Source organism: Danio rerio, chromosome 4, assembly GCF_049306965.1.
Source record: "Danio rerio strain Tuebingen ecotype United States chromosome 4, GRCz12tu, whole genome shotgun sequence".
NCBI classification, from domain to species: domain Eukaryota; kingdom Metazoa; phylum Chordata; class Actinopteri; order Cypriniformes; family Danionidae; genus Danio; species Danio rerio.
Genome location: NC_133179.1, coordinates 19,017,218 through 19,034,873, shown reverse-complemented (window position 1 = coordinate 19,034,873; position 17,656 = coordinate 19,017,218). Strand labels below are relative to the sequence as shown.

Here is a 17,656-nt window from a genome sequence, read left to right as displayed (position 1 = left end):
TTCCCTGTTAATAACATGATCACAATTGGAAAATGTGAAATTCTAGTACATTTCTCTTTTGATTGATCAAACATTGTACCTTTCTGCCATAGATGCATGTTGATCCTTGAATCAAAAGTGCAGCCTCTGCAAAGTTCATCATGGTCTTTCCACCATCAAATGAAATAGTCATCTGGTCCAGCTGTCAACAACAAAAACAACAGCAATAATATGAAAATCTGCACATTCAAAACATTAAGGTAATTCTCAATCAGACTGTATGTTTTCTCACCTCCTCGAGATATTCTCCAAGCTGGCTGGCCAAGTCTATGTCCCAGTTCTTGGTGAGGTCCCGCAAGGGTTGCAGTAAATGGGCATATCTTGTCTCCACAGAGTCCATGACCAAGTACTTTCAAAATACGCTGAAATACACATTTTTTACCAGACATTTTCAATTAAAGTATATAAAACTTAATCATAAGTGACTAACATCTAACAAAATGTGTGATTTTAGACTGCTGTAATAATACAAGTTTTATTATAGTAAAAATGTAATAACCATGGTACTTTTGGAATTTGGCTTATCATTTGTATAACCATAATTTTGCTGCAAGTACCATGGTTTAATTATGATTAGAAAAAAGCATTGTGGATTTACAATAATCAAATTTTAATTACAACTGTATGTATTTGCTTTATAAGTAGTAAAGTATGATTAAAAGCATGGTTTGCCAAAAAAATGAACAAGTATTCATGTATACAAACCTTGATGATTTTCTTTCTTTTGCTGAACACAAATGAAGATTTTGAACGCTGAAACCCTGTAACCATTGACTTCCAGAGTAGGAAACACAAATACTGTAAAAGTCAATTGACGTTTAATAGTTGTTAATATTTACAGGTTTCCAGCTTTCTTTAAAACGTCTTCTTTTGTGTTTAACAGAAGAAAGAAACTCAACGAGTTTGGAACACGTGAAGAGAGAGCAAATAATGACATATTTTAAATCTGTTTACATCGAAAGAACCCATGTCGATTTACTGAATCACAGTAAGTGTAACGTTAAACACTAACGTTAAATGCTAACTGTCTTATAAACACATGCGCACGCATAATAAAGCGATCTGTATTATGTGAACATAAAAATACGCATTTCAAGATAACAATTCAGAATCTGTGTTAAACTATAAGCTATACTGAATTCCAGTATTTTACACATTAGTAAGAGTGAAATGTAACATAACTGAAGATCCAGCAAGGCGATAATAATATCAATATGCTCACCTTTAACAAGCGGACAAGCAATGGCTCTTGGCTAGAAATGATCTTCTGTGTGCGTACTTCGAAAAATATAGAGTTTATACTATAAAATTAGGCAAAGTATCAAAATCTAAATTTAAGGGAAATACCGCGGGTACGTCATTTTTGTTTTTGCCGCGTGCGTGACGTCAGACAAGACTTCTGCAAAACTGCCGCCCCCTATTGATTTGGAGGTGTATCGTCTGTGTCCACTATAACTTACAGGCCATTTTTAACTAATGATAAAAAACGTATTATATATTACGTTTATCTTACATCAAAGACATTTTTTGTACAACTATGAGCAGACAATTTAATGAAAGTGTAGCTTAAATATGTATAAAAAAGTCTTATTGGCTAGTGTAAGTATCTGCAGTGACCAGAAGAGGTAGCTATAACACAGCCAGATATAATTCGTTTTGTTTGTTATAAGATTAACTCCAGAGAAAATGAACAATTATAGTAAATCAATTTGATTGCATAGAACCTCTTTATAAAAGAATAGAAGCTTTTTTTTCAAACCAAATCAGTACTTTAGACCACATCAACCATTTCCTGTTGATTAACTATTACATTTTTATATAGGTTTGAGTTATTTATTTATTACTTTTTCATTCATTTTTTTTTAGCTTAGTCCCTTTATTAATCTGGGGTCGCCACAGCGGAATGAACCGCCAACTTATCCAGCAAGTTTTTACACAGGGGATGCCCTTCCAGCCGCAACCCATCTCTGGGAAACATATACACCCATTCGCACTCAGGCACTACGAACAATTTAGCCTACCCAATTCACCTGTACCGCAAGTTTTAGGACTTGATGGGGAAACTGAAGCACCCGGAGGGAATCCACGCAAACGCCAGGAGAACATGCAAACTCCACACAGAAATGTCAACTGACCCAGTTGAGGCTCGAACCAGCGACCTTCTTGCTGTGAGGCGACAGCTCTACCTAATGCACCACTGCATCGCCTTATTTATGACTTCATTTATATTATTTATTTTTATTCAATTTCAATAATATAATTAAATAATTATAATATCAATAGTAATAGTGGTATAATATTAATTAATTTTTAATAAAATCCTTTAATTTTAAGTTGAAAAACTGCATCTACATACATATACAGTCTATAATTAAATAATACACATACATACATACATACATACATACAGGTTAAGTCAGAATTAATAACGCCCCTGTTTATTTTTTCCCCCCATTTCTATTTAATGGATATAAAAAAAATTCCAACACATTTCTGAACATAACAGTTTTAATAACTCATTTCTAATGACTGATTTCTTTTATCTTTGTCATGATGACAGTAAATAATATTTGACTAGATTTTTCTCAAGGCACTTCTATACAGCTTAAAGTGACATTTAAAGGCTTAACTAGGTTAATTAGGTTAACTAGGCAGGTTAGGGTAATAAGGCAAGTTATTGTATAACGATGGTTTGTTCTGTAGTCTATCGGGAAAAACCTAGCTTAAAGAGGCTAATAATTTTGACCTTAAAATGGTTTTTAATTTGTTTGTCTTTGAGGTAGTTTGAAAGAATTGGCCCCAATACATGAGCTCATTTGTCTTATTTTGACTGCTATGCCATCATAAATTGTAAAAATAAGGCTTCCAATGAGTCCAAACAATTATTATAATCCAAAATGCAGCTATGCAAGAAAACATACACTATGACTAAAGTAAATTTTTACTAAGTAGCCCAGCTTGAATCTTGGACCTTATTCTTGAAAGAAAAACAAAATACCAATAAAAAGGCATGAAGGACCAAATGTGACCCATGTTAAAGTTCATTTTTATACTAATTAGGCCATATTTGTTACCCATGAATGTACAAACTGTACTTTTTTTTACAAAAGAGAAAAGAGACTTTAATTTTTTTATTATTCAGAAGGCCAAATACTGACTGAGGAAAGTTGAATGTGCTGGCCAGTTTGTTGTTTGCCTAATAAATGACAATAGGCCACAGTTTTGATTTTTGTTTCTTTAAACCTGTAACTTTAACTCCTTTTTTCTAATAATTCTGTACACGATGCAATACATTTGTTTTTACAAATAAGCATTTTTTTCATATTTTTTATTCTAAATATTTAGCAAATGTTTTTGGTACCTTAAAAAGAGTGGTTATGATGACTACCTGACAAGCTAATCCAACTAAAAATGGTGCTTAAAATGTGACAAAAAATGCTGTATTTTGACCTTATAATTAAACAGAACATAAGGCAAATAACTGCAAAAAGAAAGAAAAAAGAACCACCCTTTTAACCAGGCTGGGTACAGGCTTAAATAATGAAGTGACTGATAAAAAAAAAACACAAGAAATAAGAAGTGATAAGCAAACTACTTAAAAAAGGCAAATGTTTTGTTGACATGTTGACCACTGTCAATTGAAAAAAAGGATACACACATACACACTTGTACATTTATTTGCATCCTACACTATAAATACATAAATTAATAGATATAAAATAATAATAACAACAACAACAACAATAATAATATTAATAGTAATAAGGCGTCACGGTGGCTCAGTGGTTAGCACTGTCGCCTCACAGCAAGAAGTTCGCTGGTTCTTGTCCCGGCTGGATCAGTTGTCATTTATGTGGAGTTTGCATGTTCTCCCCCTGTTTGCGTGGGTTGCTCCAGTTTGCCCCACAGTCCAAAGACATACGCTATAGGTGAATTGGATTATCTAAATTAGCCTAAATTGCAACTAGAAGGGCATCCGCTGTGTAAAACATGTGCTGGATAAGTTGGTGGTTCATTCCGCTGTAGCGACCCCTGATGATTAAAGGGACTATGCTGAAGGAAAATGAATGAATGAATGAATGAATTAATTAATTAATTAATAAATAACAATAACAACTTACTTTCCTGTGGCTTAGTCCCTGATTTACACAGCCTGAATCTAGTGAGAGTGGTCTGGATGCAGACCTGGTGCAGTGCAATCTGAGCTGCATCTAAATCTCACTGAGTGATGCAATCTCTGCCTGCATGATAAAGGCTGTATCCAGGTACTATTGAATCTAGTGACAGTTAATCAGGGATATATGCTTTTTTATTATCTTTATTACACTCACATTCACACTCTCATGCACTATTATTATTACTATTGTTATTGTTGTAATATTTATAGAAAATTAAACAACCAACACATATTTCAAGTTGGAGGCAAGACACGCCACCTCTGATCCACTGAATGTACTTAGATCTGTCCCTTCTTCCTCTTCAATAGGATTTTTCTGCATGCTAAATATATAAAAGGTGGAGCTCTCCATTAATGCTGGCCATGGCTTTTCTGAGGCAAATTGAAATAATGCCATCGAGGATCTGTCTTGGAATAACTCTTAAGAATCTTAAATACAGATGACCTTAAATAGAGATGAGAAGTTAACACAGTCCTCTTTTACACATGGGGTCAGTTCCAGGTTAGATTTGGGCTAATTTGACCTTTGACATACAAATGCTCTGCACGTAAATTAAATTAAGCGAGTCCTGTGCACAAACACACACAAGATGAATGAATCTGGTTAAGGACACGTGTGTCTTCAGAGACTGGCTTTCCAATACCTTCTTCCCAATTACTGATTGCATCTATTGAAGACAAGATTCATCTTAAAAGAGCAATTAATTAGTTTATAAGCATAACAACATGAGCCTGTGCCTATAACTGACAAGCAAACAAACAGTCTTCAGTAGCCCGAGTAAGGTCATCTAAGGCATCAGTCCTGCAGTCAGCTGAGCGCTGTGCTAATCCACACTTGTCTTTATACAGGGATTTTCATGCTTGTTACACATGTGGGAAGCATTTGCCAGGATTATTTATAGACTCTCATTACGTAATGAATTTAAAACTGTGTATTACGTATCTACTGTACGTACAGGGTCTACTGTAGCTCTGTGTGTATCTGTATGAACATCTATCTATCTATCTATCTATCTATCTATCTATCTATCTATCTATCTATCTATCTATCTATCTATCTATCTATCTATCTATCTATCTATCTATCTATCTATCTATCTATCTATCTATCTATCTATCTATCTATCTATCTATCTATCTATCTATCTATCTATCTATCTATCTATCTAAGGAATGTCTTATATAAAAATGAGCTGAGCTCATTGGAATTTCTAACATTTAAGATTATTCTTTGTGCTGTATGTTTTTAAGAAAGGCACAATAGTTCTGCTGTGCCTCTTTAGCTGTCAAAATAGAATAGGAACTTATTTTAAAATGTATGACTAAACTCATTAACTTCTTGCTTATTGCTTATAAATGTTTGCAATACTATTGAAAAAAAGAGAATGTTGCTTAATAAAATAATCATAGTTCTTGTGGACATTCAAATCAATGTTGTTGAAATTTTTGACACATTCCTCTGTTATTATACACAGCAATAACAATAAATTAAATGGGGGAAAAGTATTAATTTATATAATTGACTGCCATTAAAGCAACATCTATCTATCTATCTATCCTGATGTTTGTGTTATGTTTTAAAGGGTTTTCCACACAGTTTAAATCATATCTTAATGCGTGTTCTGTCATAAACCCAGGCACTATGACTGGTTTAAGGTAGCACTTGTCACACTGTTACTGTTGCTCATAAGAATAGCACAGGCTCTGACCTGTAACATAGATCACGAACATCTAAATTTGTATATTTCTTTTTATTGCATTGTTTTGAAAATGCAGTTATTTTTAACGTAAAAAGACAATATTCTGTAGCAAATACATTTAGGCCTGTTCTATACTGAAAGACAGAATAAACAATGAAATATATTTGTGCTTTACTGAACGTTTTAATATGGTCTTTGTTTTGCATTTGTGATATGCATTTGTTAAAAAAAAATTCCAGTAACAGATCTAAAATAAAATGAAATAAAATATTCGTATATAGATATTCGTACTCAGAATTGTAATCAACATATTAAAAAATCTAAACAAAAGAAGTTTCATGCAGCGTGTATTTGTGAATAAAAACATCGTGGTTGCCAGATACACACAATAATAAATATAAACAAACAAGCAAACAACAACAAAACAGCTCTTTGGCACGACCTTAAGAGAGCGCTCGCGCATGTGACCACGTGATATGATTCCTGGAAAGTTCCTGGAAATTAGTCTTTTGTATAGCAGTCTTTTTAAATGAGGATTAAGTCGTTAAGGACGGGCGCTCACACATACACACAAAGCTGAAAAAAAAAGGTTCGCTGGAATATAACTAAACTGCTGGAGTAAGTAATTATATGTGTCCTCCTCGCTTTGGTGCGCGCTATAACGCGTTTGGACGCACGGCGCGTGCGGTGCGCTTTTGGACAGACAGTGTCGCCGTTTGTGGAGTGCAGTGTCGCCTCCCAAAGAATCGATGCAAATACAAGGAAAAACGGGTCCCGACCTGCTGCGCATCAGGACGCACCGGACGACTGACAGAGAACCGATCAGTGCTTCCCATTAATAAATGATGGTGCCATTGAGCGTCTGTAACGCGAACCGCGCTGGACTTGATTGCTTACTGCTTTCACTAGACAAAAGGTAAGTGATGTGCGCTTTCTCTGACTGTCGTCCGCCAGGCTCAGGTTTATACTTAAGAACATGTTTTTTTTATTTCTTTTGATCCATTTGAAGGATTTACGCGTGTGGAGGTGTCTTCGCTATAGGCGGTGTGTAGAAAATACAGTGGTTTATCTCGTTTGTCACACTATCATTTATCACGAGCTGTCAATGCAGTTTCCTAGTAAAGGCAGTTCTGCGTATTTTGCCGTGTCTTAAAAGCTGCCTTTGTTTTTATTCCTCATGCACGTGCGCAATCGGCTACTCACACTGTAGAGGGACGTCTGTGATGTTTTGAAGATTAAAAAGATGTGGAGACGTGTTATTACGTTTACTTAATTATATTAAAAGCTAGAACAGAAAACTAATTATAAGTGCTTAACCCTGACCTTTGGATTATTCAGTGAAGATGTGCACTGCCATTTAATGAGTTTTTCCAAATAAGCAATTATAAATGAGCTACAGGGGTGAATCACTGTCATATGCGTGCACCACCCTCCCGAGGTGACAGCAGACAGACTGTAAATTATAAAGGATTTACGGGACATGAACAAATTTGAGGTAGGAACAAAGTGTGATTTCTTATCTGTTTTATACCTTGATTTCATAACGACTTATATAAACGACAGAACTGGCCTATATAAGCCTATATACAATCATACTAAAATCACCCTAAAAACTATAAATATCATGTTTAAATATACGTGGAGTATTTGTAACATTGTTTTACATTCCGCTGGGCTCACAAATATTAAGCGAAATAGGACGTTGCTGCTAAATTTAACACAAATGTGAATGACAAACACACACTGCTGTCTATTACGCTTGGCTGTGTTTGTGATTTTCTGTTTGTTTCCAGCTTAATACGTTGGTTTACCACGTTAAGATAAATATTTAAAATGAATTGAGAGGGGAAGAAGTTATTTTGATTATGCTCAGCATTTTCTGTTAGTGTTAAAGTCAGGAAAAAGACTGTAAAACAACACTGTATGTGCTTGAAATTAATTGATACTGGTAAAACAGCTTCATTTAGCACCAGATAATAGTGAAATTATTGTGTGAGTATAGAAAAACCAAATGACTTGCTGACTATGTTAGAAATGATGTGACAGCCCTATCTAATGCCATTTATACACTCGTAAAAATGTAAGTTGTTCTGTAATTAGTGGCATCGATGGTTCCTCAAAAAATATTTAACAATCATAAATCTTTGAGTTTATTTATAGTGCAAATAATTTTTAGTATTAAATGTTCTTCACACTAAGAGAAAACATGTCATTTTAAGCACTCTGAATGTTCTTCTATATTGCATTGCTGCAAAAACACTAATATTTATTTAATTATTTGTTTTCGGGGGCGTGCAGCCACGTTACGCATTCTGTCGTCTGAAACACATTTCTTATTTATTTATTTATTGTTTTGTTTTTTCAGATCGGCTCAGCCAAATAAAATCCACGGACGCTGTGGAAGACTTCTCACATGTTTTGGTTGATTGTAAGAGTCAGTCGTCTCTGAGGGATAATTATAGACATTGACTGGATGCAGAACGCGGTTCTCCAATGACCTGTCACTCATCCGACTCCACGGAAAGCATCGAGAATGAAAGGAGATCGCAATCCGAAACCCAAGTCGCCGACACCGAGCAGAGTCGCATTGCCACTGCCATGAGAGACCTTAAAAACACTGGTAAACGTTTACTGCTCTTTTTTTACTTCCACATTCTCTGCATTTGTTGCAGTAGGCCTATATTACTCTCTGAGTTCATGTTGTGTAGTCGACACGCAGCCTCGGGGCAGAGCTTCATGTAAGGAATAATAATTTTAAATGCATCAAATTTGATGTTGGTAGTAAAAAAAAAACCTGTTTAAGCGATTATGTGGAATTTTAATAAAACGTTTAAAGGTCGTCTTTAGTGTCATTTAAACTGGCAGCAGGTCTGCATTAAAACGTGTTCATGGCATGAGTTTGTTAATATATTTAAAGCAGGTTTGTTTTGGTATTTGGTTGAACTTGTTGTTTCAGGACTGCTGTTAATGTATTATTACACATTATTACACTTTTGCTTTTTTGTTTGAGCAGAAGATAATCATGAAAATATAAAAAGGGGCCATTTGAACCAATTTGGGTTTCTGGAAAAAAAAATGCATGTTCTTGGTGAGAGAGTTTTTCACTCTGTTACATGAGTAGTTGAACTTAGTGAATTCACTGATCCAAATAATCTGTGTTTATTATATATGAAGATTAAAAATTATTCAAATGCTATTGCTAAGTAATACTAAGTATTTACAATGTTCGCCCCCACAAACTGAATTCCAGGGTCATTTAGTAACTTTTACGTGGCATTTTTCCCATAAGCCCCCTTTTTGACCCTGAGATGGAGTAAATGAATGCAAGTAGGAGCCATGTGAATTTCCTGACAAAGCTTTTACTGTTTACATTTATTGTTTTGCTATTTTGCAACAAAAGAGTGACATTATCATGTCTATAAAGCCATTGTTATGTTTCCTGTCCTGGCTGGAACATTTGTCCTCACATCTCTACCGCATGCCTTTCTGTTTTTAATTTATTCCATTGCACATTATATTAAGAGAAAAAAACAACATACAGTGATAATGATTCTACAAAATGTCCACTTTATGTTTGTTTTCTTGTGGAGCAAAACATTCTGAGGCGTTTTGGGAACATCTGCCAAACATCTGCCTTTAAAAAATTTCATAAACTCCCAAGACGAAACAGTCAGATGGTCTAGTTCAGTATTTCAGGAAAGATACGTCATCTTTGTTGACATTTTTCGCAGCGTTGTTTAGTCTTGCTGTGCCACATTTGCCATAATGTTTTCAATTAACGTTTATTTAACAGCTCATTTCGGAAGTGCTTGCTTTTTGCTGCATTATCAGATGCGATTTAGCCCTGTGCATCAGGGGAAACAGAGCTGCGAGGTTGAACGTGACGTGCTGAGACTTCTTATTCATCTATTCAGAAAATGCCTGACAAAAAAAAACACAGAAGAGCCAGTTTATGACTATGTAGCTGTGTCGGTTTTTGTGTGCGTGTCCTTAGAGGAACGAGTTATGTGTCTCATGTTACACAAGCAAACGACTGAAACAGATACAGTGGAAGCGGATATGCATGACCATCTCTGTGTCTTCTTTTCTTGGAAGCAGGCTGGTATTGGGGCAGCCTGACAGCCAATGAAGCCAAGGAGATCCTGCAGGACACGTCGGAGGGGACGTTTCTCGTCCGGGACAGCTCTCAGAGGGACTACCTCTTCACCATCTCCGCCATGACATCTGCGGGACCGACCAACCTGCGGATCGAATACAAGGACGGCAAGTTCAAGCTGGACTCTGTGGTGCTGGTCAAACCCAAACTCAAGCAGTTCGACAGCGTGGTGCATCTCGTGGAGCATTACGTGCAGCTGTCCCGGACGTCTTGTAAAGGCAGGACTAACCAAATCGCCCCGTCCAATGGTACCGTGCAGCTGCTTCTCACGACTCCGGTGTACACGGCCACGCCGTCCCTGCAGCACCTGTGCCGTATTGCCATCAATAAAACCACACGACGGGTACAAGAACTTCCTTTGCCCAACCGGCTGAAGGATTACCTGACAGACTACACTTATAATGTATAGAACCGATGGACAACCGTGACCACAAGTGCTGAACTTCTATTGATCATAGATCCAATGTAAATGGGGTGCTGAAGTCTTGTTTAGGATCATTTGCCTGCGATCCCTCTTCGTGTGCCCAAGGACTACTTTAAAGTACTTAAGAGTGAGCGGTCTGTCATTATTGTTTACCCTCATGTCATTCCAAACCTTCTTTCTTCTGGTAAACTATATGTCCACGATAGTCAATGGAATCAAACACACAGCACTAGATTGCTCTGACTTTCATTGAATTTGCTAAATTTTTTCCAATTTCTCATGTTTGGGATGTCAACAGGGCGAGTAAATAATGACAGAGGTTGTATTTCTGGTGAACTATCCCATTAGTGCGCAGAACATCCTAACTAATGTTAAGTGTTCTTTATTGAGCACTTAACAAGTTTATGGCCTGTAGGTATTCTGCAGTCAGTTTTAAACGAGTGAGTGAGCAGTATAAGCTAGGCGCTGCCTACACTGAAACCTGTGGGTTAGGGAAATCTGTAGGTTACAGCCACCAGATAAACAAAGTGTGGCCATGCATCTCTTTTACAGGACGAGTTCACCCTCAAATAGGAAAAAGTCAATCCAAACTCAATTTTCTTTCTTCTGTGGAGCACAAAAACTCTTCTGTGTTTTTTTCTTCATTTATTAAAATTAATGGATGGAAAGGGACTGTCTTAGGAGCCGTTTACATATTTATGCCCGAAAAGGTAGCAATGTTCATACAAGTTCTCCCTTTTTTTTCAAATCACTCAAGATCTTGAGCTCCTGTGGTGTCTGCCATTGCAGTCCAATCTCATGAGGAAACATAACAATTTGACAAATTGTCAGATATGATTTCATTATTATGAAAAGTATAGATTTTAAAAGGAGCAGTGCCTCCAGATCCTACCACTAAACCCAACCATCATATATGGGGATATGCAAATTGTATTAAAATGTACTAATGGGATCATACAAATTAGCCACTAAATTGCGTTGCCCATTGGCAACCATAAGCTGCACTCTCCATTAACATCAGTGATAAGTTTAATGATTGTAGGATAATGCCATGCAGTATTACTATCCACTTAATACTGTGCACTTGTTATCTATTCATGCCAGGCTGAAACCAGAAAAAATGTATGCGCTTTGATTATTCATTATTGCACACTTTGGGGGCCTGAAAATGCAAACTTGGGAAAATAGGTTTAAGTGCAAAAGTAACAACAGTTGGGTTTCCATCACCCTGTATTAATGTGCAGTTTGATGGACCATGTGTGAAATCAGTCTTAGAAATACCAAATTTTAAATAAAAATCAGCCAAACAAAATTATGCTCACTTCAGATGGTTTTGGCAACCCAGGCTCATTCTGATTACCTACCCCTGTATACATTTCTGTAGAGAGCAAAATACGTCCCAGCAGATATGTTTTTTGCAGTTTTTGTTTTCGTGAATCCACCAGAGGCTGCTGTGTATGCTTTTTCAGAAATCCACCAAAGGCCACTGTCGACTGACTGATTTACTGACTGACAAACCTACCGATCCCCCCCCTTCCCTAAACCCAACCAACAGTGTTTTAAAAAGCACAGATTGACCTGCCCACCCCCTTCCCTGAACCCAAGAGCAGTGTTTTAAAAAGAAATCCAGAAAAAAAGTCCTAGTCTGATTTTTACCACGTTTTCAGGTTTTACCACATTCTCACCGTCTTACTTACTTGTTTTTTTTTTTAAATTTAGTTTTCATCTTACTGGGCTTCTGGAACCGTTCTTCACCAGACTTTGATTCTGCTATTGCCATTGTCACGGTCAACTACGCTCTGCGACTCAAGTACGCTGACGTACATGTCGAGCTACTGGACAAACTGGTAACAGTGGAAAAGCCCTTCATACGGTGGTACATGCGAGGAAAGAAATGGTGTCATACCACCCCATAACGCTCGTTTTAAAGACTAAATGCAGCCATACGTAAATCTGGCTACATAATTCATGATCTCCAGAAATGTATATTAGGCTATGTTTTCAGAATGAGCTTATATTGGATTTTGGAATTGTGAGACAAGTTATTAACGTGAATAATGGAGATGGAAACGCATTTGCCAAATAAATTCTGATGTAGGGAAAATTACACCATGGTGACTTTATTATGCTTCCCTTGTTTACAGTTGCTTATAAGATCTTATAAGCCGCCCTAACAACATTTTGCAACTTAACATTTTGCTTAAAATGCTGAGAGACTTTGCCAACTGGTGACCTGGCATGAATAATACAGCATTTCTAGCCATTTTTGCATATGTGTATGAAATGGGATTATTTTGAGTGTTATATTTATCTTTTTTAGCACATTTTTTAGCACATTTAGCACAATGAACCCTAAAACTATAGTTCCAAGAGGAGGTTTTCACTGCAGTGAAAAAGAAAGAAAATTATTTTATTAAGAGCATGTTACAAGATCTTTTATTGCACTAAAAGAACCTATTTACAACAGAAATATTCAGTGGAGAGTAAAGGTTCTTAAACTGGCTTGTAATCGTACTTTTAAAATCCTCCATGCCACAACCTAATTGGGACATCAAGTTATGTTTGTGTTCCACAAAAGAAAGAAAGCCTTATGATTTTGCTGCAAGGTGAAAGTGAGTCAAGGATGACACAACTTTTCATTTTTTTGGGTGAACTCTCCGTTTATTGCAGCAGGTGTCTGAGATGTTTTGCATCCTGTGTTTGAGACATGGGAGTTTGAAACTGTATGCTTTTTGAATATGTTTTATTTGCTCTTTATTCATGTTATATTTTTGTACTGTAGTCATAGATGATCATTTGATGTCATGGTTGCCCAAGGAACTGCTGGGAATTAGCAAGTACCTTGCGATATGATATACTGTATATCTTGATATGTGTCAACATTATATTGTAATACCTACTGAAAGAGTACATTACGAATAGCCCTTTGTTAAAACAGTTATACAAGACATACGCTACAATTCAAAATTTTGGGGCCTGTAATGACATTTTTAAAGAAATTACTGCTTTTATTCACCAAAGACATGTTATGCTTTATTAAAAGTTTGACTCTATAGACATTTTTACATGTTAAAAAATTTAAAGAACTGGTTTCAACAGTGATAATAGAAAATGCTCGCCAAAATAGTAATCTGCATGTTAAATTGTTTCTGAAGGATCATGGGCGCTGAACACTGGAGTATTGGTGCTAAAAGTAAAGCTTTAAATCTCAAGAATAATATAGCTTTGTTTGATAAACTTTCAAAATCGTACTGACCCCAAACTTTTGAGCGGTAAAATACATCAAGGTTTAATTTAAAAGCTCAAACTTGCTAAGGCAGGTCCTTGCCATTCTCCAGGTTTAAAGGGTGTGTACTCTTTTGCAAATGAAATATACCACCGGCTTAGTATTTTATTGCACATTCTAAACCAAGAGGTAATTTAGCAGCATGGTTTGTTTCTGCTTTTGTTGCATATGGTCAACAAGTATTGGCCTGTGTTAACCCTACCTCAGGAGGGCGTCTTGATAAACCTGCATGCTGATTGGTCGTATTTGGTGAATATATTTGATTCTATACTGAATCGTCATTTTTGACAAAGACCAAAAGAAAAGTACATACTATAGGTCTTTTTTCTTTTCTCCACACTGCTATTTGTGGAGAGATTATAAGAAAAATTGGATTCTCCGGTCAAGTTCCTGACTAATCTGACCTATTTTCTGTATTGGTTTAATGAAACATGCATAACTCTATCCCTTGAAGAATGGGCCGCTCAATGTCCTATTCATCACTGTCATATTTTTTCCCCTCTCCATTACAGTCTTTGAAAGAAAGCAATCTGATAGTATTACCAAATGTTGGCTTGACTTAGCCTTTATTTAAAACTATTGTTTGTTTTCTATTGAAATACACTACCAGTCCAAAATGTGGAAACAAGGATTTGTTAATATTGTTGAACAAAATGTCTTCTTTTCAATGAGGCTTCATTTATTTAATCAAAAATACAGTGAAATCCCTTAAATGTTATTACACATTAAAACAACGGTTATATATTTTACAATATAAACTCTATCTGTGATTTCAGTGGATTTCAATCATCTTTATTCCATCTTTTTTCACATGTTTATATTTTTGTAGAAATTGTGATGTTTTATCATTCGTATGTTTCTTTTTATTTTAATTCTAAAGAATACTTTTATTCAGACACCTTAAATTGAACAAAAAAGGCATCACAAGACATTAGTAATCTCAGAAAATAATTAATTTCAACTAAACGCTCTTATTCTGCACCGTTCATTCATTAAATCATCCTAAAAAGTAAAACCTACTACAGCTTTCACAAAAACATAAAGCAGAAAATGAATAATAAGAACCATTGCCAATGACTTATCACCAACAATAATTGATCATAATAAATTATAATAATAAAAGGATTTCTGAAGGATCATGTGATATTGAAGCCTGGGGAAATGTTGCTAGAAAAATAAGCTTTGATTCACAGGAAGAAATAATTTTTTTAAAAATATATATACAATCTGAAGCCTTGCTGACACATCTCAAATGTTCCAAACTTTTGAACTGTAGTGTAAATAGTTAGAAAAATAATTTTAAAAATGTCTTTCTGCCAACATCTTTCAACTCCAGTATACTTATGTCATTTTTATTCGTCGTCTTCCTTCAAGACATGGTATATAATGGGTGGAAAAAATGCACAGGTCTCTCTCTCTTTGCCACTACTAAATTCTACTTTATCATTCTACAACATTGTGTTGCATCAGGAGCGATTGTTTCCCAAAAAAGTGAGAAATAAAAAGCAAGCATAGCTTTAATTCCTTGTTCTGTGACTCTGTCTCTTTTGTTAATGCTTTGCTTGTTAAATGAGTGAAAAATAAGTGAAGAAAAAAACATCTTTAAACAAACACAGTAGTTTGTTTTCCTCAACAAATTCACTCCTTTATTTTTGCCCCTGAATGAGCCAATCATGTGCAGAACTGATAATAACACCCATCATCAAGGTCACACACCCACAACCTGGCAACCTCTCAAACATTCAGTACATGGACTTCTGGTTCATAATGTGCTGAAAATGTAATAAGCATACATCTCTTCTCTGTTTAGAGGTTGAATTAATTAAAGACTTACTCAATCACACATGGTAGTCACATTTCAGTTTTCAGATCTTATGCTCTTTGCCTTTTTAAAAAGTATTTACTCCAATTATTTTAAGAGAAACATCTGAATCACACCTTTAACTGTTTTGTTTTACCTGATTGTTTCTTTGCTTTCTCATGATAAATATCCACTTTAGCCACATTTACATATACACAAAAAAATTGAGTGTTTTGCTTCTGGATGTTAGAAGAGTGAATTTTAACTGCCCTATAAAAAAACTGATTTGTGTTGTGACAACATGAAGGAATTAAGTTAACTTATTAATTGTTACTAATTTAAGTAGATTAAACATAAAACAATCACCGTAAGTTGTCTAAAAAAAGATTTTTGTTGTTGCATCTCATTTTAAACAAGTAGCAAATGTCAAATGACATTTTTGGGGGGTATATATATATGAAGTGATTAAAAGGGACTTCCCCAATACTTTGTAAAAACCTCCTCTGAAATGTATTGAGGAAATGAACAATAACGTTCCAATTGTTGTGCTATAAATGTATGCAAATGAGCTAATTTGATAATAAATGAAGGCTTATTTGAATAATTAAACATAACATTTGATTAAACTTGAGTAAAGTACAGAAATAAGTCAATTGGGGAAGTGTATAGTGATAATAATATAGTGAAAAGAGAGTAGTGACAAGAGAATATGGTGACAAGAGTGTTCTAATATGTGTGTTTAAAATGTATGCAAATTAGCTAATTTAATAATAAATGATGCCTTATTTTAATAATTAAACGTACGATTTGATAAAACTTGAGTAATGTATAGTAATCAGTCAACTGGAGACGAGTATAGTGATAATAACATAGTGACAAGAGAGTACAAGAATAATACAGTTACAACAGATAATATAGTGACAAGAGTGTTCCAATTTTTGTGCTAAAAAGTATGCAAATGAGGTAATTTAATAATAAACGATGCCTTATTTGAATAATTAAACATAACATTTTATAAAACTAAAGTAATGTGCAGTAATCAGTCAACTGGGAAAGTGTATAATGATATTATAGCGACAAGTGTAACATAGAATATGGTGACAAGAATAATATAGTGAGATAGACAAGAATAATATAGTGAGAGTTATATAGATTAATATGGTAACAAGAGTGTTCCAATTTTATGTGCTAAAATGTATGCAAATGAGCTAATTCAATAATAAATGATGACCTATTTGAATAAATAAACATAACATTTTAAAAAACTTGAATACAGTGATCAGTAAACTAGGGAAGAGTAGTGATAAAACTATAGTGACAAGAGTAACAGAATATAGTGACAAGAGTAATATAAACAAGAATATTATAGCAACAAGAGATAATACAGTGACAAGAGTGCTCCAATTTTTGTTCTAAAAAAGCATGCAATTGAGCTAATTTAGTAATAAATGATGCCTTGTTTGAATAATTAAATAAAATATTATTTAACTTGAGTAATGTACAGTAATCAGTCAATTGGGCAAGTGTATAGTGATAATAATATAGTAACAAGAGTAATATAGACAAGAGTGTTACAGTTTTATGTGCTAAAATATAAAATGATTTGATAAAATGTATGCAAATGAGCCAATTTAATAATGAATGATGCCTTTTTGATGCCTTAATTAAGCATAACATTTTCTAAAACTCGAGTAATGGACAGTAATTAGTCAACTCGGGAAGTGTGATGATAATATAATCAGGAGTAATATAGAATATAGTGACAAGAGATAATATAGTAACAAGAGTGTTCTAAAATGTATGCAAATGAGCTAATTCAATAATAAATTATGCCTTTTTGAATAATTAAACATAACATTGTATAAAACTTGAGTAATGTATAGTAATCAGTCAACTGGGGAAGTGTACATTGATAATCATTTAAAAATAAAGTTTATATATATATATATATATATATATATATATATATATATATATATATATATATATATATATATATATATATATATATATATATATATATATATATATATATATATATATATATATATATATATCCAAATGCAGTGCCTA

The 17,656-nt window shown here is 34.6% G+C and overlaps 2 protein-coding genes across 9 annotated transcripts in view; one reads left to right on the top strand and one right to left on the bottom strand.

The window, feature by feature from the left end:
- The window catches only part of ncaph2 (non-SMC condensin II complex, subunit H2), a 36,013-nt gene that overhangs the window by 8,894 nt on the left and 9,463 nt on the right, over positions 1-17,656 (bottom strand). For 3 of the 4 annotated variants that reach the window (XM_073946303.1, XM_073946304.1, XM_068219667.2), the window contains 2 exons: positions 272-401; positions 80-181 (listed from right to left, as the gene is read on the bottom strand). In XM_073946303.1, the coding sequence (XP_073802404.1) occupies positions 80-181; positions 272-379 (210 nt within the window). In that variant the 5' untranslated portion in view covers positions 380-401. Of the gene's footprint in view, positions 1-79; positions 182-271; positions 402-1,261; positions 1,355-17,656 lie in introns of those variants that run through there. The other variant, NM_001044991.1, reaches the window with a different exon arrangement.
- Positions 6,388-14,987, top strand: socs2 (suppressor of cytokine signaling 2). 5 transcript variants are annotated; one of them, XM_005164748.5, is made up of 3 exons: positions 6,388-6,832; positions 8,282-8,536; positions 10,015-14,987. In XM_005164748.5, exons 2-3 carry the CDS (start codon positions 8,410-8,412, stop codon positions 10,479-10,481), a joined length of 594 nt encoding a protein of 197 aa, XP_005164805.1. In that variant the 5' UTR covers positions 6,388-6,832; positions 8,282-8,409; the 3' UTR covers positions 10,482-14,987. The 5 variants fall into 5 exon arrangements, with proteins under 5 accessions (XP_005164805.1, XP_005164804.1, XP_073802398.1 ...); XM_005164747.5 differs by having other exon boundaries at positions 10,012-14,987; XM_073946297.1 differs by having other exon boundaries at positions 6,824-7,411.

Bases quoted from the DNA above. Each gene is read 5' to 3' on its own strand.
- socs2 (XM_005164747.5), top strand. From the start codon at position 8,410: ATGACCTGTCACTCATCCGACTCCACGGAAAGCATCGAGAATGAAAGG. The intron at 8,537-10,011 runs GTAAACGTTTAC...TTTTCTTGGAAG, and splicing joins GAGAGACCTTAAAAACACTG to CAGGCTGGTATTGGGGCAGC.